The sequence below is a fragment of the Trematomus bernacchii genome, unplaced genomic scaffold, assembly GCF_902827165.1.
Source record: "Trematomus bernacchii unplaced genomic scaffold, fTreBer1.1, whole genome shotgun sequence".
In the NCBI taxonomy this organism is placed as follows: domain Eukaryota; kingdom Metazoa; phylum Chordata; class Actinopteri; order Perciformes; family Nototheniidae; genus Trematomus; species Trematomus bernacchii.
In genome coordinates, this window is record NW_022988050.1 from 10,744,338 (window position 1) to 10,767,815 (window position 23,478).

The following is a 23,478-nucleotide window of genomic DNA, read 5'->3' on the forward strand; positions in this document are numbered from 1 at the left end:
ATAGAAATGAGGCACATTTTACACAGCAACTTATTTGAACGTCTGTTGAAAAGGGCCGTCCACAAAATTAAACATGTGCATTCATTATTGCTGTACATTTCAAACATTCAGCTGTTAGCAGGCAGCTAACCAAAACTCCGCATCCATATTTGGGGTTGTGCCCGAGTTCTGCGTGACTTTGCGTCTGACGTCATTCCCCCTAGTAACCCTCGGCGGCGTCTCCAAGAGAGAAGGCAACAAGATGGTGAGTTCAATTTATCGTTGTAATTAGCTATTAACTCTATACATCAAGCTAAACTATTTAACATATTTCAATTTAGTACCGCTTAATGTAATACATTGGAGATGTAAGAGCTGCTGCTGTCTGCAATCTGCCGAGAAAAACATTAAACTGCAAAGCTGCCTTGTTGCTTCGTTCAGTCATCAGGGGAGATTAGCTTAGCACGTTAGCTACGCTTAGCTCATGTTTGCGTGCCGTTAACCAGCCTTTCACTATAACAACAAGCACGCAAAGCCCCAAAAACAATCAAGTCGATGTGTATAGCTACTCTCACCAAGGACCAGTAGTTGTCGTTATGTGTGGGTACCGTTAGATGTTTGCTCATCTTCTAAAGCCACAGTGGGGATATAAATGCACTTGCACGGCCTGTAAATGGGGAATCCGGCGGATGGAGGGAAGAGATGCGGATCTTCGAGGTTTAACAAATGAAAACTACGCATTAACTTAAATGTACCTCCAGAAGGAAAACAGTGTCACTTCATTTTACAATATACACATTCAAGAGAATAACTCATTAGACAAAAGTTCAACATTGATCGCAATAGATATGAGTTTTTACAGCAATATTTCCTGTTGTGACATGTTTGGTTTGTTAAAATCAAAAACATGATATTTTGCCTATTTCACCAAAAATGATATTACATATTGATTCATATTTGAAGATGACTGAATTCTACAGAACACTGCATTTACAAATGTTTTTAAAAGCATGTATGTAAAAAAGTGCCATAAGTGTTAATGTTTTCAGAAACAAGTCAAAAGCAAATTGTTATTAGAATAGACCCTATTTCTTTTAATTTTCCATATATTTGTTTGTCCCGATGGGTACAAATTTCTGTTCAAATTGTATGATCCATTTTCTAAAGAGCCTTTTCATTGCTTCATCGCAGGGATTGCTGTCTATCCTGCGTAAGCTAAAGAGCACACCAGACCAGGAGGTGAGGATACTTCTTCTGGGTCTGGACAACGGCGGGAAGACCACCCTGCTCAAACAGCTGGCATCTGAGGACATCAGCCACATCACCCCCACACAGGTATAGACATAGACATAAAATTCATAGAATCGGAGGGATGCGTGCACCACGTGTTATTGGAGCAAACAGACCTAAAACAACATGGATGGATTATGTTTTATATCTGTCTAACCTTAAGCTTTATGTTTCGTCTTGTCTCCAGGGATTTAACATTAAAAGCGTCCAGTCTCAGGGTTTTAAACTGAATGTTTGGGACATTGGGGGCCAGAGGAAGATCAGGCCGTACTGGAGAAACTACTTTGAAAATACAGATGTGCTGGTGAGTGAAGCATGATGCACCAAACACATTAAATTAGCTTTGTTTACATCGTGATTTTGATCCGTTCGTCCGTGTCACAGTTTATCGCACTGAGGACCTGCTGTATGTGCTAACAAGGGAAACTTCCATTTTGTTTCAGATTTATGTAATTGACAGCGCTGACAGAAAGAGATTTGAGGAGACAGGTCAGGTATGTGTTCTGACAGATTGCATATTTGTTACCAAAGTCTCAAAACTGCAACTCATTGTTTCATTATCCTGAACCCCTGGATTCCCTTTTTTCTGGGACATAATATGTGTTTGTGTTTATGTGTACCTGACAGATGTTTGTGTGTGTTGCAGGAGCTGGCTGAGTTGTTGGATGAAGAGAAGTTGAGTGGCGTTCCAGTGCTGATCTTTGCAAACAAGCAGGACCTGCTGACAGCCGCCCCGGCCTCGGAGATCGCTGAGGGACTGAATCTGCACACCATCCGGGATCGCATGTGGCAGATCCAGTCCTGCTCGGCCCTCACTGGGGAGGGCATTCAGGTGAGGAGACAAGCTGCATATTCCTGTACCGAATATTTAAAGCTTTAAAACAAAAAAAAGGTTGATCGTTTTGTTATCTGTTCTTTGTGTTTTAAAGCTACTGTTTCTGCACCGTTTCAGATAGAGATAAGGCTACACCAATACTATTAAAACATTTGCAGAATTAGATAACAAGATTACCTCCAGAGCGTTGTAAATTCAAAGGTCAAGGAAGCACACACTGACAAGCTACAGTCATAAAAAAAGTTGTATTCATTTAATCCTATTAATTATTTTATTGAAATCGGGGATTTTGTACAAGGACGTTTTTGAAATCTTTTTATGGTGATTATGTCGTAAAAAGAGATGACAGACATTTAAAGTGTCATTCCCTAATCATCAATAGAAAGCTTATTTTCTTATTCCTCTTCTCTCTTTTTTATTTATTTATGATTTGTTAGTATTACTGATTTTGTAAACTTGTGGGATCCACCGTGGAAGTATGAACTAAAAGCGAAACAGCTCTAGAGCTAAGTGTTACTTGTTTGCATCATTTTTATGTGCCTTTTTTAACAATAGTTTCTTAAATTCACTTTCAGGAGGGCATGAATTGGGTGTGCAAGAGCGTCAACTCCAAGAAAAAATAGCTTTGCTTCTAGTCTACAGCACCTACACATACACTGACACACACTGCACCCTCCTGAGCCTTAGTACGATGGATATACCTGTGAATGTAAACACACTACTAATTCAACATGGACCTGGAGATTTAAATCCCCCTGCATTCCCAAATTGCTGATGTTTACTTATCTCAGAACATCTACAAAGAGGAGGGCGTTTTGACTTTAAAGGGAACACATGCCAGGAAATTGACCTCCTCCACCCAGACTACCTGCGTCACCATCCGCCGCCTGTCCCAACCTCAAAACATTCCCATTAAACTGCCGTCTTTCATTGGAATTCCAGCCTGTCCTTTAACCTCTTTCACACACTGTCCTGGAAACCAGTCCCCTTTTCCTTTTCCTTTTCCTCCTCCTCCCTCCTCCTCCTCCTCCTCCTCCTCCTCCTCCTCCTCCTCCTCCTCCTCCTCCTCCTCCTCCTCCTCCTCCTCCTCCTCCTCTCTCCATCTCCATCTTGTTCTTACAGGTTGAAATCTTTTTTTCTTTTCTTTTTTATCATTCCAAGATGGCTGTACGCTTTTTTTCCTGCTATGGCTCTGTTTGAAGTGAGGTATATTTTTGTAATTGTTTTATTTATGGTGAAGTAGAGTGCTTGCAAAGAACAACTCTGTGTGTGGTTTTAAAGGATGTCGGAGAAACGATTCCAGCTCTCCCCTATAAAGAATTATATTCTACATGTTAATATGTAAAAAATATAATAAAAGTTGAGTTTAGAGGAACAACGCTTTTGGATCAAGTGTAAATATCTTGGCCCTGTGGTCACGTGTTACGTTATACACATGTTATAGAGTATATGTTGTAGTCTATAATATTTGCATATCTAATATGTGCAGATTTTTAACAGAGGTATAAGTACTGTACGTCCCAATTCATTTCTTTGTGCTTATAGGGTTTGTGAGGGAATTCACTCTTTTTGGCATTTCCTTTTGATATTCTTGAATGTAACCTGTCCAGAATTGAAGGTACTGTATGTGAATAAAAAGGATAAGAAATATTGAGTCGTTGAGTTTTCATTTATTGAATGACTTCTCGCACCAACATACTTTAGTGACTCAGAGGCTGGAGAGGTCACACAGCAGCAGCAGGTGGAGTCAGCTGTTCATGACAGCATGGAGCCTCTGTGGGAGACAGCAGGCGAGCACACACGGTATACAGGGCATTGGATTACAGAGAGCATTGAATCCATTATTTAAATCATGTCAACAATATAGCATTATATTCTAAATGATGACCAATATTACTTATGTATATATTGATCAAGTATTACTTGAAAGGAAAGACAGAATTCATTTTTAAATGTTATATTAAAAATAAAAGGCCAAAGACATTGTCAAATCAGGGAAAATTGAAAGGATGGGTAACATTTTCCCACATATGAACAACTTAAAGACAGATATAGTTTGGGGGAAAAAACCCAACCAGGATTATTACAGAATCTAATAAAGCTTTCAGAATAGGTCAAGAGCTGATAAACATAATAAACTTCTGCCTCACAGAAGGTAAAAAGGAAATTTTAAGCCATTTTTAACACATTTTCCAATATAAATTACAGGTATATTCACCTATAGTTGCGTATACATATTATTCTAAGAAGTAAAATGATTTCATGGGGGGTAAAAACAACTGTTTGCCACCCAAATTCTGCTTTAGTTTCAGACTATATAACCACCACAGCCCCCAGTAGACCCCCCCACACAACAATAACACCTCTTGTTGTTAAATACCAACTATGTGCAATATGTGAAATATATATATATATATGCCGTTAAAAACTATGCAATATATACCTGGCTGCTAAATCCTCAGAACTGTTACAGGGTGTGTATTTTTGTAAAATGTGTAACTTTTTTATTATAATTTCTTTTTTTTACCTTTATTACTTTTTTTGTATGCATGCTTAGGTAACATTAAGCTGTCTTTGGCTCTTTTCTGCTGTAGAAATGTCAATTTCCCCTCTGTGGGACTAATAAAGGGATTCTGATTCTGATTCTGAAGTAAATTCACTTTCTTACAATCTACCACTCACAGTATTAAAAGATATCCTGTACCTTGTGTGAGTCAGGGATTGTTCCTACACCCTTCGGTAAATGGAAACAGGCTGCAGTATACTAAATATAATATAAAATGTGGTTTATTCTAACAGACAGGAGTGTCAGGCGGGTGGTGCTGTTTTCACCTGGATGTGTAAGTGCCTCATGGCCTGGGGCTGAGCACCAGAAGCTTGTTTTATCTCCTCCAGCCAAACTGAAAACTACCTGCAATGCAAGAACCTAAACCGTCTCCAAGGGGAACAAATATAATTGTAGAAATCCGCGAGACAGTGAGTGTTTAAAGAAGTTGAGACCTACAGGATTTAATAAACTCCCAGTCACATTTAGGTCATAAATAATTGCCTAAAAGACATGTGGAGGTACTGCTTCTCGGTCAGTGTGTTCCTGCTGTTGGAACAGTATGCTGTGTGATTTATTTGGTGTAACATTGTCTCAGAGACCCAGAGACCTGCAAACAGCCTCTTCTTTTTCGTCTTCACAAAGATCCTCATTGTCCAGTCTTCCTCTCACAAAGACAGAATGTAGCTGACGGGATTGTTCATCATTTCTGCCTCTTTATGTTACATTGAATTCACACAAAGCATTGTGGGAAAGTATGAATGCTGGAAGATACAGAAAGGCATTTAAATGAATGGTTTGACATTCTGGAAAACTGTTTTGGTGGATGTCTTGTGATTGTGCTTGTATTTTTACTGTGGATACACTGATTAAAAAGGGTTATTTCATATTAGCTTCCTGGATCAATTGACGTTCACACTACTTATTCCCAGCATGTCCACAATGAAATCCCAAGATCAACTTTGTTTTTTCACGAGAGAGCTAGCGTTAGTTTAAATTGTTCGCCCAACAACAACAACAAAGCTGTAAACATAGTGGGTAAAAACGTAGAGATGGGGAGGTATAATGAGTTGTTTAGGATTCACGAGTTTTGACTGGAACTTGAATGCAAAGATACAAGACTTCCTTGTGACTTGCAAAACTATGGCTTGGTCCCACCTCTATAAACAAGCTAATTTCTCAAAATGTCAAACACTTTTTTATAATAGATTGAAGCTTTGAAAGTTGTGTTTACTAAAAACAAAGAGTCAATTTGACTTTTTAATAGTTTTTTTGATGTTTAAAACCTCTATATGAGAGGAGGAAAACTCCTGTGGTTGTTTTACCAGTGTATAAACCTTCTCACAGTATGTGAGTGATTCTACAATTTAGGGTACATTCCATGTCCATTGATGATAATTATAATTATTCTAAGTATTTTCTTCAAAAATATCATATTTTGCCTATTATTGGAAAGCATGTTATAATATCACACAAACATTATGTGCATCCTATGCTTTATTTAGCTTGAAATGTGTCATGATGTTCTTAAATTGTCAATTTTTGCTCTGTCCGTTTTTCAGTTGAGGGTGTCTTGGTTTCAAAATAATGAATAAAAACCATTAAAGTAAATTAAAAAAAGTATTCATTTATTTCAAAAGTCTAAATACTAAAGAATAATAACATCTTTTTAATTGATTTCCTCCTTTAAATAATTTAAATATCTTAATATATGAATGTCCGCAAAAGTTCTGTCAACTATGTTACTAAGAGAACTCCCCCCTTTAACTCAAAAATGGTCAATTAATTAATATACTCATTGACAAACAACAATGTTACGTACATTGTTATGGTTTACAATTGTTTAATGATTTTAATTCAATTATATGTTCAAATGTGATGTTAACCTGTTCAAGAAAATGACATGTGGTCATCCAAGCAAGGCCTACCATTGAAATGATGGGTCAAAATAGGGAAATTGTCAACTAAGTTACCTGTCAACTGAGTTACCCAGTACTGTAATAACTGTAGTAACTTAGTTGACAGGTAACCTAGTTGACAATTTGTAGGACATGTAGACGTCATTACACATCATTATCAATGGAATTTTGCACTTCTGCCTTGAAATGAACATAGTGCTGATGGTTAATAATGTGTCCAGTCAACTATTTTATTTGCGTCAAATGTTTGACTTTCATTGTCAACTATGTTGCAGCTCATTTTTTCAAATTTAAAATATCTAAAATAGTGCTTCTGATATCCTTTATAGTATAATGTATATCTACACAGGTTGGAGTTTTACATGACATCTCTTAAAACTATCAAAATGACCTGTATGGTAGTTTTATAATACAAAATATCCCTAAACTTAATGACAGTGCTGAACATATCACATGAAAAAACAAAACTTTAATACAATTATTTTTTAAACTTTAAAAAATCTTTGGATATATGGTAGAATAGACTCAAGAGCCTTTCAAATGTGATTTTACTTGAAGTGCAGGACTTAATCAAATGATTGTAATGACATCAAGTTTGTCCGTAACATAGTTGACAAACTGAGTAGTGAAAACATCCTTTCCCTTAAAATAAAATAAAATAAAAAAATGTTTAAGCTTTGCAACTAGTGGATATGTTACACTGAGGAATATACTAACTTGAACCACTGATTGTTCTATTGAGAAAGAACACTTTCTTTGTACTGTTTTGTTGATGTGAAATGCACCCTAAATTATAGAATCACTCATGTGTTTGAGGGTAATTTGAAGGAGCCAGACAGTGTGTTTGTGTGTGTTTGGTAAAGATACATATCGAAGACGTGGGCGACCGGATTACTCAACACTGGCTTTCTCCTCATGGATCAGACAGCTGTGCAGCAGCTGTGTGTGCAATTGTGAGAAAAATGTGTGTGTCGGGAGACTGAGAGGGGGAGTGTTTGATAGTGAATGTGTGTTTAAAAGAAAGAAAAGCAGCTCTGTCATTTATGCTGCACCTCCAACCCCACAGTTCTTGGCTGCCTGTGTCTCTGCTGAAGTTTGCTGACGTGAGAATACAAAAATAGGCTCATTGAGACGGAAAAGGAGGTGGGAGGACGACTAGGGTGGAGCAAGAAGAAGCTTTGTTTTTTATGTGTACATTAACCACTCAAAGGCGTTCAGAAACTGACATTTTTGAATTAATGTTCAACTCTTGGAAGTTCATTTTTGACCTTGGAAACAGCATAACAAGTCCATTTAGCAACTGTTTAAAGAGCATCCAGTTAAATCAAATGATTGAATTAGAACAAAAGAGTAGATTTCTATTTCATAAGCACATAATGTCTTTGCATCCATGTTAGTTCCAAGTTAAAGATTTAAAGGAAATTGATGCCTTTGGAAACCGTAACTAACAAAACCTGTGTGTCCTCGCAAGGCTAATACAGACTGTTAGCCTAGCTTAGCACAAATACTGATAACAGCTAGCCGGGCACTGAATTTCAATAGCTTTGTGTCTTTTATTTTCTTTAGTAGGCTACCTACACTTACTAATTCAGTAAAAACAGTACAAAGTGCAGCAGTAGTGTGTGTTTAACTGGACACTTCACCATTTAAAAAAAAGCAACAGTGGTTGTAATTTTGCAAATGTTCAACTCTGCATGAAACAGGGAGCACAAACAAGCAAGTCAAACAAATACCAATCTTTATGCTAAGCTACGCTACGCTAAGTATCTAAACATATTTATCGTACAGACCCAAAAGTGGTATCATTCTTCCATCTGACTCAAAAACGTGATTAAGTCTTTGTCCACACACATTAACTAACCTCTCAGAGAACCTGTTTTTTTATTTCCATTTCCTGTTGGCCTATACACACAGGTGGATCATCTATGGTGGGTGAATGTGAGAGGCTCAAAGTGCTGGTAGGGGGAAAGCTTTAATGCAACATCTAATCAGGCTGAGGGGAACAAACACCGACTGTCGACTCATCTCTAGACTTGTTCTCTCCATCCTGTGTTCTCTCTGTGGTCATCCACCCACACATACTCATCATGAGCACTGTATGTAGCCTACTGTATGGACGCAGAGATATTCAAAGTTTTGTTTAACCCTCCTATTGTCTTCGTTTCCCCCCCCCTTACTTGGTGTTCGCGGTCAAATTTGACCGGTCCTGTTTTAACTCCTATTACATTAACACAAAAACCATTAATCATCACCAAATTTCATTTAACACCCTTTCAAACTGTACATATTGTATCAGACTACTGGTATACATGAAAAACTGCAGTAAATATACAAAGAATAGACACTGAACATGTATTGTGTGTGCCAGGTGTGATCCATGTGGGGGGATGGGCACATAAGAGCGGGAAATGTGTCAAATTGTTTTGTGTGTGTGTGTTTGTGTGTGCCAGGTGTGATTCACATGGGGGGATGGGCACATAAGGGGGGGGGGGGACACATCTAGAGTATGTGTTTGTGTGTGTGTGGGTGTTTGTGTTTTATCCGATTCGGATGGTTACTAATTCGTCGTTGAAGTTGATGATTGTAAATAACTTTTGAATGTAGCATGTAACGACTGAAAGTTGGTAGTAAAGTCGTCCCATTTCTTCCATTTCGTGTCGACAGAGCAAAACCAAAACGAGTAGCGCTTCAATACAATCGATCATTGTTGTTGTCGATGTGAGGGGTTTCCGCACGGTTTGGCTTTATGAAGCTGGCACGCAAACGGTTACGTCATGACGCAGCACCAGTCAGGCTCTGAGCGGTGTGAACAGAGCAGGAGCTGAACCGAAGAACCGGTTCCGAACCAGAAAAGCTCTAGCACGGAGCTAGAACGGGAAAAGCCTTGGTGTGAAAGGGGTATGTGTGTGCTGTGTGCATGTATGTGTGACAATTATAGAGGGTTTCATCCCCCAATTTAGAATGTTTGCATGGTAAGGAAAGAAGAGCAGAGGATGTGCGATGTTTCGGGTACAAGTGGGAGGAGGTTGTTTCTTTTGAAAGTCATATGGAGAGAAAGCAGATGACGTATGAATTGGAAAATTACAGTGAAAAAGAAACTGAGATTTTATGTTCATACAAATGTGAGAAATGTTAAATCAGTCTCGTCGTAATATTTATATTTGACTTTAGTCGCCAGATGTAAATGTGTCTTAATTGCATAAGGGTCCTATAGCTTTAAAGAGTCAAATTCAACCCCTTTCAAAAAGGTAGCTAAATCAAACCTTTCCAGAGTCAGACTTGCAAAGCCTTTATCAGCATATCTAAATGATATCATTGTGCCCTTTAAACACATACAGAGTTGACAGCAGAGACCGGTTTAAATTTGTTCGTTTATTTGGAACCCTTCTCCAAATCACGTCTGTAATTTTTCCATTTCACAAAATATTTACAAAAAAAGATACTTTTATGTTGTTGTTTTTTTCTTTCTTAATCTTGTCTGTTGTAACAGCTCCTTTTAAGGATGATGAGAATTGCTTACATTTCGTCCAGTCTTATTCTTCTAGAAAAGGTTCATGAAAAAAAAGTCCTCCCACCTTCTTTTTTTCGTCCGAACACTCATTTGAAAACTGCATACATTTCCCCCCCCCCATTGTTCTTCTTTTGAGTGCTTTAAAAAACTCTTCCTTGCATGCTTTCAGCTGCAAACAGGAAGCCAAGAGCTCGTGTGCTTATTGAGAGGAAGTGACATCTTTGCCCTGCAGGAAGTACAATTACAGCATCATCAGATCCTCCAGATGCTTGATTGGTTTAGTCTGTCCAGTCTTGCCTTTTTTTCTCTAAAATCAAAGAGTCTCTCTAGACAAGCATGACACCTACAGATGTACCAATTAACACAAAGTCATAGTAATTACTAAATGGAAACAGTCTTTGTCAGAAGAACATGTTCTGTCCTGTGGGAAGCCAGATAGCAGGAAGGGAGTGCTATAGGAATAAGTTCCCAAAACGTTTTGGGCCAGGGTCAACCGGCCATTCAGATGCAGCTCCCTGCATCTGTAGTCCAGGCATAACAAGGCATCCACAAGTGCATTGTGGGTGTTCCATGGAAGAGCGTTTTGTGTTCAAGCCGTACGATCCATCCCTGAACTCAGCAAAGAAAGGAAGAGATGCCATGACGATGGAAATATGAAGACATGAAGGGCATTTCCTCTTTAAGGACATATCCAACAAAGTGAGCTGGTCAGAAAAACAGATGATGCTAATAACATAAGGCATTTGACCTCAGTACAACTAGAGGGGTGATTATATTAGAGAAACATGAGGCGCTAAACTGGAAAAGCTCAACACTGCATGGTTTTATCTCTTCCTTTAAGCGTCAGTGAGAAGCCATGAAGAAGCGTTTTCCTAATAAAAGTTCATTTTCTATCAATCCGTCTTCTGTTCTATAAATTAAAAAAAGATGCATGTGTCATTCTCCTCTTAGGCCTCTCTTTGTTTCTCGTCTATGTGTAGAATGCTAAGTTGTGCCAGAGTGAGCGTGTTGGCTTTTACGTATAATACACTACATGAAACACTGACTGAAATCAAAGAGGAAAATAAAAACACAAAAAGAGATCAACCCTGCCCCCGAATGTGTGTACATGTTCTATATGTGTGTGTGTGTGCATATAAATCTTAATATTTAAGTGTGTGTATAGTACGACTAGTTTTTTTCCGGTTAATAAGACGGTAGGTGTGCTATTTGGTGCCTGTCTTTATATCCAAGTGTGTGTGTATGTCTACTCTGTTAACTTGTGACATAGTGCTTTGTAGTGGGCTGCCCATACAGCCCATAAAAATCTGCATGTCTGTGCGTCTGCGAGGCGTCTATCCAGTCCCTCACTGCCAGGCCCTGCATGGACGGGCCCCCGGAGGCCAGGCCGGGGGGAGGGGGGTAGTCCTGGGCGCTGACCCAGGGGAAGGAGCCAGAGCGGGGGTACGGGGGATGGCTGCGGTGGCCTGACACCGAGGGCACTCCGGAGCAGTAGCAGTTATCCATCGTGCACACCAGGATCTTACGGCCGCCATATTGAGGCAGCACGGCCTGCTGGGAGGAGTGGGAGGAGCTGCTGCCTCCGGGGGGGAAGTGGGAGGAGCTAAACACAGAGCCTGAATGATGGTTGGTCAGAGAGCCGCTTGCACTTCCTGTCCCACCGCCCTCGTTGATGTGAGGAGGGTCCGCAGGGGCCGAGCAGCTGCTGATTGGTGGACTGACCCTCTCCGGAGGCAGAGCCGGAGCCCAGGTAGGGCTGCTTGGCTAACGATGAGGAAGAAGAGGAGGAAGAGGAGTCCTTGAAACCTGGAGCGGCACTTTTTCCGACGTTCCCGTTTCCCTCTGGGAAGGCGGTGGAATGTTTCCGTTTGTCCGCTCCAGAGCCCGAGCTCTGACCGCTGGGGTACGCAGGAACAGTCTGCAGGAAGGTGGAGGGAGGGGTGAGGGGAGCTGAGAGAAGAAGAGAAGGGGAGATGAGCGGTGATACAAACAAAAGACTTTCATGGCCGCAATGAGCAGGATTTAAATGCGTTTGAGATCCTACCTTCCAGCGTTCTCTTCAGGCTCTTCTCTCTTTTAGCGATTTCAGAGAGGAAGAGTTTAGAGTTTACATTCCCCACTTTGTAAGGAGGGAGGCTGCTGCCCACACATGACTGAGACCTGCACAAATCAAGATAAGACGTCAGCTTGGAGAAAAACATCTGTGTATTATAAACTGCTGAAGGGAGGATACTTTGTTGTAGGCTAACACAGAAGTTAGCACCACCCTGGCTTCCTTGTCAAAAAGCAAATGGGACTAAGATTTGGGATTATTGCGGAAAAAAAGAAGAAAAGAAAAGCTAACGTAAGCCTGCTACACCGCTTAGCTTTCTACGTGTAACAATTATGACAATTTAACAGAACAAAGTACAATCAGAACATAAAACAAATTAACAAATGTACAAGTATGTTAGTTCGAGTTCTAATAATAACATAAGGCTTTGAAGGATGGCAAGTGATGATGTAAAAACAACTTCTGTAGCCCTTTTTAAAAACTTGTAGCAACCGCATTTTTTAGGACACGATGTAAAAGCTAAAAAGAGAAGCAGTTCGGATGTGGGGTATTTCCTGGCACATTTTAAGTCTTGGAATAAAACTTCAAAACCTTATTTTAGGCATCCAAACAAAAAACATTTTCGAAACCCATTGACTTGAGACAAGGGAACCATAAGTGCTAAAATGCTAAATCATTTCCACGTTTGAGTCATTCCTGCAGCAAAACCGTAAAATCCAAGGTCTCCCTCACCTGTCTGTGAGGATTTTAACAGGCTTGGTGTTTTTCATGAAGCTCAGTTCCTCCGCCTTGCTGAAGGCTGTGTGGATGGAGCTCAGCAGCTTCTGGGCCTCGTGGCGCTGCTCGCCCAGAGCTAACACCTGGGCAGCGTTCTCCTGGCAGAACCGAGCCTGAGCCCGGTCCAGGGCCTCCAGTGTCCGACCGAGATCCTCCTCCAGGAGCTGGTGCATCCGCTGGTACTGCAGACGCACCTCCTCCTTCAGCTCACACACCCTGTCCTGTAGAGACAAACACAAACATCAGTCCTCTCAAATATTTCTTTGCCATGGAAAAATGTGCGTTGCTGCGCCAAGATATAGGGTGTAAACATACCTCCACCACAATCTTGTCAGAGTCGAGTTTGCAGAGCTGCTCTTCGATCTCCTGCACTCGCTCCTCCACACGCTCCTGCTGTCTGAGCAGGCTTTGCTGTGAGGAGAGAAAGAAAGACAATCTTGAGCTTTTTGGAAGTTGTGAACTCAGCTAGGAAGGAGCATCCCCTCCCCATGCCTGAGATATTAGGATCCGCAAACCGGCTAATTTAGTCTCCAGTCAACACACAATCTGCGGGGGAGGAGGGAAAAGGAGTGCTGTCATAGCAACCAACAGCTATTTTGTGTTTGCATTAGTGAGTGAGGACTAATGTTGGGGGAGCTGGGGGCAGCGAGCAGAGATAGCTTAACGGGCGTAAAGAGGCAGAAAGAGCTCCAGCAGCTCTCCTCTCAGAGCGCCTCCTCTCTGTACTCTTATGGCAATGTTTGTGGCAACAACACTTGTTATTTCTAGGATGACGACGACGGCATGGGAACAACAGCAGGCGGTTGCCCAGGCAAAACTGAGATGCCCATCCGGCTCAGCTTGAGGCTAAAATACATTTAAAAAAACATAATGAATGGCTCCATATGAGATCAACAATCCTTTATGTCGCTCCCTTGTGTTAGTCTGAGAGTAGGAATGTCATTGACACAGATTTGCTAATCCTTCATGTTATTAATATTTAATGTGAGATATGAATAATCCTCAATCAACATTTAATGATAGAGAAGCATACTGATAAGATGGTACAGAGAGAAATAATGGCACCAGCAGGATCCAGAGTCAAAACAACAAGAGTCTACGGTCTTCGGGAAAAAGTACTTCATGCTAATGTCTGCATGCTAACGTGCTAAAAATGACAATACTCATGTGATTATGCTAAGCAAGGATTCACCATCTCAGCATGTTAAACTAGGGTGGGTAAAGTATTTCTTTTTTTTGTTACATCTTTTTAAATACTGATCAATAAAATGAATACTTTTTGAAAAAGAAATCCTGTATCTCTGGCTGTGGTCATTGAAGCAGCTGTGAGTACCAACAAAAGCCATGTTGGTCGTATCGTTCATTATGATAACTTTGGGGTAGTTGCTCTCCTAGGCCTGAAGAGACGGGCTGTCCATTTTTCCAACTTTCTCGCTAGATTTAGCGACTCTTGCAGCTAGTGCTGTTAGCTACATTCATTGGAGAGGAGTTGGCAACATTGGGCTTGTTTTTGTGATTTGATCATTTTTAGAATCTAGTTTACTTTTGCTTGCTTGTCTAATGTTACCTACCCAAGCTTTAGCTCACTAGTGTTTGCTAATTAGCACCCAAATACAAAGAACAGCAATTATTTTCTCCATGAATAGATTAGTTTGATCTATTTTTTTCTATAAAATGTAAACAAATTGGGGGAAAAAAGCCTTTTTCCAGGGTGACATATAACCAGCAATCTAACACCTAAATACATTTGATTTTTCATCATACACGAAAATTCTCACTATTGGGAAGCTAAACCAGAACATTTTGGCATTTTGGATTTAAAATAGCCTGAAATTATGAGTTGATTATTAAAATATTGATGCCTTATAACTATTGATTGTTGCAGCTATAAAACTAGATGTTTAGAGATTAAAAATAATCTCCTAGATAAACAAACCCAGATTAGCAAATAATCCATGTTTACCAATGTGTTTAAATAAAGTGTTGACTGCAAAACAACATCTCAAAATGATGTAATTGAAAGAATTTGTGTATTGGTTGGTTTAATAAAGTATAAACAACACCATTTGTAAATCGTGGAATATTTATGGAGGATGGTATGTGCATTTGAAAATAACTGAGGCATTTTTCTCTCCAGACAGATGACACAAGAACATTTAAAAGGATCACCAAAGTCAGTACAATTTATCTTTTGGAGGTAAAGAATGTCTGTGCAAATTCGTCTGAGATATTTCTGTTGAGACCAAAATGGTTTTTTTTTTTTTTTTAAAAAGGGATTTGAATCTGTCAATAATCCCACAAGACAATAATCAGTTGTTTTTCAAAAGGCTGAAGGTCTGCTAACATGCCATCCTCATCATCACTTCAACTGAACAGCAGCTGATTCAACATTCATGATCAGCTGCTGTAGAGCTCGATAGGAATGAAAACCTTCATAGTCTTAGGCCTCAGTGGCACATGGTCGGGAACCACTGCCCTAGATATCTCTCTCACACACACATGCACTCACACACACACACACAGTTGGCATGGTTGGATCCAGGACTGTGACCTGGTTGTGCTGATTGATTGAGTTAGGCTCTGAGCAGAAGCCAGGGGAAAAACAGGGTCGAAGGAGCCGAAGCTTCCCAGAGGGGGGTAGCAACTAAATGTATGGGATACCTTTGGGGGAGGGAGGGGGACAGAGAGGGGGGGGGGGGGGGGGGGTTGGGGGGGGGTGGTGGGGGTGGGGGGGGGTGTTGGGTTTTTTCGTTTTTTTGTTTTTGGTTTGTTTGTTTTTTTTTTTTTTTTTTCTTTGTTTTTGTTTTTTTTTTCTTTTTTTTTTTTTGTTTTTTTTTTTTGTTTTTTTTTTTTTTTTGTTTTTTTTTTATTTTTTTTTTTTTTTTTTTTGGGGGGGGGTAAGAGGGGAGGGTGCTCTTTAGCTGTCATTTCACCACAGTGTCTTTTCAATCAGAGCCACCAGAGCAGGAGATCAGAGCCAGAGGGAAGGTCGGCCCTCGCCTGGAGTGGCTGGTGTGAGAGGGTTAGGTGAATTAGGGGGGGGGGCGACGGATGTAAAGAGCAGAGGGGGCGTGGGGCTCGCTGTAGGGTGTGTGGTGTGTGAGGAGAGGGGTCCACTCCACTCAGCATTCCATGATTGCATCAACATGGAGGATGTTTTCAGTAGTCACCACCATAAATATGGCGAAAATCAAATGTGATCAAGATTATTTTTCAGTTTTCCCAAACGGAGTTCCCCAAGGAAATGATTGGGCCTTATTCCGGAACAGATATAAGAAACAATCTCCTCTTATATTTGCTCTTTTTTTCTATGGATTTCTGGAATTCACCATGTTTGTACAAGAAAATACAATTTGAAATTAAGGGACATAAAAAACTGATAATTATCATATAATCTAATTCAGATTATAAAACGTTATTATATTATTGGAGCATTCAATTTGATATAAAATACTATTACTAAATTCCAATAGGAACCCTTTGTAGATGATGTGCGTTTTGCTTTTCATCAGATACTGCTCTTTGATGCTTTTAGATTATTCTGTATCCCAAGTTCTGTACCTCTGAAAAATCACATGTTTACTTTGTCTATTAAACAGTACCACTGGAACAACTTGGAAACTCGGTTGGTACACAACTTGCCATGTTTCTGCTCCATATTATGTAGTATAATGTGTTTTATTCACCTATTGCATATACTGATTGGCATAATAATTTGTAATATGGGATTAGTTACAGTTTTAACCATTAGTTCCTGTCTAGTTCAATTATGTAGAAGAGATATTCAGTATTAACTGAAATCACTGCTATAACCAAGAATAACATAATCTTAAGAGCTATTTAAGTGAGGTTTAAATGCTCTGAGTAATTAAATACAACATATCTATTAGCATCCATGTTGTTTCCAAGCTACGACCTTAAGCTAATGAACACACCAAGGCTGAAAATAAATTCCAAACCCAGGGAATGGGACCATCCGTGGAGCCTGTGAATGAAGCAAACACCTTTTTCATAGCAGACATTTTGACTTGTGTATTTAATACCATTCATTATGGCCGCATTCCATTTAGTGGAGGTCTTGGTATGGTGAGTGCTACCTCACTTGGAAACGTAATGGAACTGAGCCATCGTTATCAATTCCTCTTGTGATTTTCTTACCATGACTCGTCTAAATGTCTGCAGTTAATAAAGGTCTATTGGGAGCATGTTAGCATAGAGCCCTGTTTAAATCTATTTCCCCATCCTGACTATATGTAGGAAAAACATGTAATTGTGAAGGAATTTGGTAATACAGTTTTTAAATTCAGACCAAGTCCCACCCGATGGCCCTTCCTGTGCCCCAAGCGACAGATTAACTATACAAGAAGCTGAGTCATAGCATTACCAACAGGAAATACACCCGAGCATGACACGGTTGACACCTAAACAGGGTGTTGGGTGCACAACATGAGTCAGTCAGCATTGAGGCCTTCATGGTTCTCCATCTGACTAAGCTGCCCCATCAAAAAAACAGAAAGGGGGAGGAAAACCAACCCGACCTCTGCCGGGACCGAAGACAGCGAGCACCAAACCCCCAGGAAGGGAAGAGGTTAATAAAAAAAGCCCCAAGTAGACCGCAAATCAAGTGACAAATCACTTTAATCCCCTTCCCCTTGTCTCAAGCCCCCCCCCCACCCCTCCCTCACAACTGGCGATCCCTGAGCTAGGATGCACCTGTGCTGGGGAGATAAGGCTCTCTGAGGGCCCCTTATTGTTCCACCCTCCACTGCATTGTTTGTCATTCCAACAGATGAGAATGGAGGTTGGAGTGGATCACGACAGAAAAATGCACTCACGCGGGCGCTAAAAAAAACACTCAAAATGCAATTGTGTCCTAAAATGTGAAGTTCTGTTTTTGATTGAGTCAAGTGATTTGGTAAAAACATGAACAATTGAGAACTCTGTACCCAGAAAACAGCACTTTGTGTTTTTTATTTGGCTAAAAATGACATAAAAATATGCTCTTTGATCTGGTGAATTAAAAATGGCCTCACTGGTTTGGTTAAAGCAAAATGTAAGGATGCTAGCAGGCCCTTATTGATCACCGAAGAAATGATAGCTCTTGCTACGAACGGTTCTCTTCTTGCGAACAGAGCGTAAAACTAGAGCTGCAACGATAAGCTCACCCATCAATCTGCTGATAAACAGAAAAAGGAAAGGCTTATTATTTTGATGATTGATAAATTGTTAGTCATATTTCTTTAAAACATTGCTGGAAATACTGTTTTCAGTGTCTCAAATATGGATATTTTAATTGTTTCTCTGTTTTGTACCATATCAAATTAAATATCTTTGGGTTTAGGGCTTACACAACAAGACCCGTTTAGGAATTCACCTTGGACTTTGGGAAACTGGGATGAACATTTCACTATTTTCAAAAAACAATCAGCAGATTATTTGATATTTTAAATTCATAAAATGTTGTTTGACCAACAGAAGACATCCGGGATACTATCAGAATTGATAGATAGAAGATGGAACTAATGGTTTAGTTTCCATTTTAGCATACACTTCAATCAAAACAGAATCAACTGTTAGTCTTCATTTGATTTTGACTAATTAACTAAGGATCAATATTTTCACTGTCTGACATCCGCTTACGAGACGAGCAAGTGATGATGTCAAACCACGAGCTGAAGTTTTGTTTCGGTCAAAATGTCAGTGTGACATCATCCTGAGGTGAACAAACAAGTATGTTAGGGCTGCACGATACATCTGTTCAGCATCGACATTGTGACGAGCCCATACACATTAAACCCAATGCGTGCAGTGTCGGCAAATAAAACACATAATGTTTTTTCTGATGACCGAAACTAAAACTGGCCTGTTTTTTCCCGCATGAATACTGTCTGATATGACATCATTTATTCCGATTCTAGTGGTCGTTGGATACACAGACTTTGTTGGTAGAAATTGGACAACAGAGCTCCAATGATCACCATCATTGTTGATCAACCTATGAAACCTGCTAGCCGTCGTTAACAACCTGAAAATGAACGAGGAACAAGAGAAAAACACAGAAAAGTTGGTTGCAAATTCAGTTGTTATGTCTATAGAAGGACGGTGTTGACCAAAAACTGGTTCAATGTCACCATTTGGTGACAAATCCTTTATTGTTTCGTATATTGCGATATATAGCACCGAAGAAAAGAAATGACAATGTCGGTTTCTTTCTCCAATACTTAGCAGCCCTAAGGTTTGTTTTTGTTTAAGGTATGTGTATGATATAAATATGTGTCTTACTCTGATGTCGTTGCGTCGCAGCTCCACGTCAGTGACGGCGTGGCCGTGGCTGGGGTGGCAGCGGGCGAAGCAGCAGTACTGGCACACGGCCGTCTGCTCGGCCTCGCAGTGGTACAGTCTGTACTCGTCATGCTGCAGGCAGGTCCAGGCCTTCACCGCCTCCGCCTCCACCAGCAGGTGCCCGAGGGCTGAGCACGGCTGCTGCAGGTGAGTCTGGACGTGGGACTGGCAGCAGGGGGCATTGCAGCGCAGGCACACCTTCACTGCGGGGAGTGGCGGGCCTCGACGACACAGGATGCACTGCAGCGCAGGCGTGGCGGCCTTCTCCACGCTCAGGGCGTTGTACTTCTCCACTATGTTGGACAGTTTGTGGTTCTTCTCCAGGCTGGGCTTCTGAGTGTAAGCATGATTGCACTCGGGGCAGCGGGCCAGCGTGGAGTCTTTGGCCCAGGCCTCGCTGATGCAGCCCCGGCAGAAGTTGTGCTTGCAGGGCAGCTGGATGGGATCTGAGAACACGTGCAGGCAGATGGGGCAGATGAGCTCCTCCTCAAAACAGTTCCTCCACGTCTCAGCCATGTCAGAGGACATCATGGTGCGGACAGGCATACACTATATGTTCCCACTTGTACAAGACCTCTAGGCCTTTCTGTCCTCGCAGAAAAACCTCTAAAAAAACAGACTTGAGAAAAAATTAGGATACAAAAATATGCCGTCCTGAAATCAGTCTGTATATTTCAACCCTTGTGACCAAATTAAACTCCCTGACAGGTGACGAGTATTGCTTATTGCTGCAGCATGAAGGCAAATTCCAGAATAATTGACCAGAGAAGGCTTCAGGCAAAGGATGACAACACCTTGGTGATTTCAACACACACAGCAGGGGCTGACGTTACACAGATTACAGTAAACGGTGCTTTCCTTTCCTCTAAATCACACACACACACATAGAGGCCTGCCTTTACAGCTTCTGAGTGTGTTTATAGGCCTACAGGAAGAAGCTACATTAGCTACAAGCCTTTCCGTAAGGTAAAAAAGCAAACAAGGCACAGAGCACTAAATATCTAATTATTAAACATCACAACTACTCATATGATCATGAGGTTGAATCAATCTCTATGTAGCACATGAAAAGACACTTGATCCTTTTTTTCTGCTGCCTGCTCAGGCCCTTACCTTGAGCTCCCTTTACGTTAACGTCGGATTATGATTGACTGTGGACCAATTCAGACCAACAATCGAAGCATGAAAACCACGGAAAGGGACTGCTACAGTCCAGTCCACACCCTGATTACTAACCACACAAAAAAGGGCTTTAAAAAAAACCTGAATCTGTTTTTATCTAAACCTCAAGGACGCTTGAATCCGTCAATAATCACAACGCAGCGCAATGCTTTTGTCCGCTGAATCATAAATAAGTATCCAAAGGAGCCTCCACCTGCAACTTAATTATAATACATACACCCAGCAACGGTTTGGCAGTAGAAATAAATAATGTTTCGCAAAGTCAGATGGACAACACAGCTATACCTCCAGCCCTTCAATTTAACATAAAAGCGACATTTCTATTTGATGAACACCGCCTGCTATGTGGCACCGCTCGCATATCTGTACACAAGGCCTCGGCTTTTTTCTACCAGGTTTCTGTCGACAACAAAGGCCTTATAATCTCATTAAACTGAAAATCATACCCGGGCCATCATTTCGAGCCTGTTTACTGCATAGTTAATCGTTTTAATAGTCGAGTCCAGCTCCTGCGCACAAAACAAAGGGTTTTAAGGATCCGCAGGAATGTTGGGCTGCTGTTGCAGAAGCCTTTTTGGTTCCCCCCTCCGACACATCTATCACAAATCTCCTCACACCGAGATCTATATTATTATTTTATCTGTTCACGTTGCTCTCACCTGATTCACCAATCTCAGCCTTTAGCCAACAACATAATTTTCCTACTTCCTTATCTGGATTAAATCGTGTAAATTGCCTCAGACGTCACCTCACCATAGCACAGGTACAGATAAACACTAGCAACAAAGATACAAGGTTGATATAAGCTATGGTCATTATTTTTTTTAAAGCAGCCCTATTTGATATATTAACTAATAGAAAATACAAAAATATACCCTCCTAATTTTAAAGGGCCGTCGCGTTTCTGTCCTTGTTAGGGGTAGCTGTCATCAGCCATCTTGCAAATCCTCATAAAAAAAAAAGAGGAGATATCCGCCGTGGAGAGGCTGTTTCACCAAAGCTGCTTTTCGCTAGCTGACCTACACAGGCACATTAGCGGGTCATTATTCAATAAAAACACGCCTTTTCGTCGTTAAGCTAGGTCCAAACGGAGCAGGCTTGCTGTGGGTATTTTGCGTGGCCCGGTCTGGTCGGTGTGTCCAGTGTGTGTCGACTCCGTGGTTCCAGAAAATCTAACACGGTTGAGAATAATAATCGGTGTTTTCTCCCCCCTTTCTTTCTCTGTCTCTATCGGTCAGGCTTTAGAAAGAGGAGGAATGCAGGCGAGCTGGACTGGACTCAAACCAGCGTCAAGAAATCAATAGAACAAGACACGTCCGGTGAGGATTTTCAAAGTAAAACGGCGTTTTAGCTCTAAACGTGTATAAAAAGGATACTTTATAAGTCTTTACACAGGCTTTGGTTTCATAGCAAAAAATTAAGTTCATTGAGTCTGATTTTTTTTAATGGAATTTGTAGATACTAACCTTTATATATACAGTCTATGATACTAACACAGAAACAAAAATCCAAAAGATATATGTTGAATGAAAAGGCTAACATGGTCCCAGGATGTTACAAGACAAAGAAAACACAAAGAAGCACACGCCATTTAACAGAAATTCTAAAAGAAGTAACCACCATTTAAGAAAAACTATTTTATATAACGAGAACAGATTTCATGTCGGGCTGCTGGGTTTTATCAATAATTATGAAACATAACAACCTTTACATGAGGATCTGTATATACATACAAATATGAGTCTTTAAAGCTTCCCTTATAGACTTTAGGCCAGTAGGGGGCATACAATCTCCAAAACACAATAAAAAACACAAATCCCTAACATTGTTTTAAATTCAGAATGATTATACTTTAACGCAGGGGTGGGGAACGTATACGGCCCGCGAGACCATTTGGTACGGCCCTCGAGGTAATTTATAAACACACGCAAAAAAGAAAAAAAATTAAGAAATCTAGACCGCAAAAAAATTAAACAAGCGAGTGCCTGTTTTTCCTGGCCAAGGTCAGGGTCCTTGAACACAACACAAGCCTAACGTGTCATCACGTGGTATATGTCTGGTCTGACAGGGGGTGTTTCTCAATCGCGAGTAAAGCTGCTTCAGAGCCACTATTTCAAGCATACTACGTCATCGAGTGCCGCCGAAGTACTGTTCTAATCTCCAGCATACTTGGAAATCTACCGAGCCCGGCGTACTCCGTTTGGAGAAATATCGAGGCAGCACATGAGTAGACTCCGCGGTCTTAAAATCCCCACAATGCTTTGCGCACGGACCAATTTCCCCAAATCTGTGGCGGAAGATGTAAGGCGGGGCCTCTCATATGACGCACACCTGCACACTTGCTAGCCTGTTCCACTCTTTGCTTTCCGAATGCCAGGTAGTATTCTTGCCTCGCTTCTGAAGCAAGATGCTCGGCAGACATGTGCTACCAAGCAAGCGTACTCGCGATTGAGAAACACCCTGGGATGCAGTTCTGACGGAGAGCACCAGAACGCCGCTCCGCCACTTCCAAAAATTGCAGTACCCATAAGGAGCTGTACACATGCCGCAGTTTTTGCGTGGCTGTGTCTTAGTTGTAAGCCCAGTGGCGATCTGTTCATCTGTCATTCTGATCATACAGTCAATAACTTTGTTGTTATTAGCATCTGGTTAGCTAGCTATGCTAACGAATATAAGAAGCTTTTTCTACAAACCATTGAGGTAGAGGCACATCTTTATATGATCATTATAGTTATAAAAAAAAGAGAATAAAGTAAACTAATAAAATACTATATGAGAGTAAAAAAAAGTTGTTATTAATAAACAAGAATACAGTTTGAAAGGGGAGTGATTTGTAAAATATCCATGAAGAAAAATAAAATCTGCTTACAGTTGTTTCATATGTGTGTTGTGAGAGATGTATCCATAGATCTCTTAATGTTGCTCTCAAAGTGCACCAGATTGATGCTTTTAACTTCAACTTTTAAAAACACATCTTCCCGGGGGAGCATGCGGACCCCCCTAGAGGAGGTTAGGTCCCCCCCCCACTTAAATCATGTCCACATG

At 40.7% G+C, this 23,478-nt stretch overlaps 2 protein-coding genes across 2 annotated transcripts; one reads left to right on the forward strand and one right to left on the reverse strand.

Moving 5' to 3' along the window:
* The first annotated feature begins 175 nt into the window (after positions 1-175).
* Positions 176-3,152, forward strand: arl3b (ADP ribosylation factor like GTPase 3b). Its single transcript, XM_034119700.1, has 6 exons — positions 176-244; positions 1,171-1,314; positions 1,457-1,573; positions 1,713-1,763; positions 1,916-2,101; positions 2,680-3,152. Exons 1-6 carry the CDS (start codon positions 242-244, stop codon positions 2,725-2,727), a joined length of 549 nt encoding a protein of 182 aa, XP_033975591.1. The 5' UTR covers positions 176-241; the 3' UTR covers positions 2,728-3,152.
* Positions 3,153-9,921: 6,769 nt separating this feature from the next.
* trim8b (tripartite motif containing 8b) lies at positions 9,922-20,188 on the reverse strand. Its single transcript, XM_034119276.1, is given in 6 exon segments — positions 9,922-11,756; positions 11,758-12,029; positions 12,124-12,239; positions 12,865-13,130; positions 13,225-13,320; positions 19,192-20,188. Coding segments are annotated over 6 exon segments (1,779 nt in total). The 5' UTR covers positions 19,798-20,188; the 3' UTR covers positions 9,922-11,333.
* Between the last annotated feature and the right edge of the window lie 3,290 nt (positions 20,189-23,478).

Excerpts from the sequence above, each read along its gene's own strand:
- arl3b (XM_034119700.1), top strand. Across the intron at positions 1,315-1,456 it reads GCCACATCACCCCCACACAG|GGATTTAACATTAAAAGCGT; the intron begins GTATAGACATAG and ends TCTTGTCTCCAG. Across the intron at positions 2,102-2,679 it reads TCACTGGGGAGGGCATTCAG|GAGGGCATGAATTGGGTGTG; the intron begins GTGAGGAGACAA and ends ATTCACTTTCAG.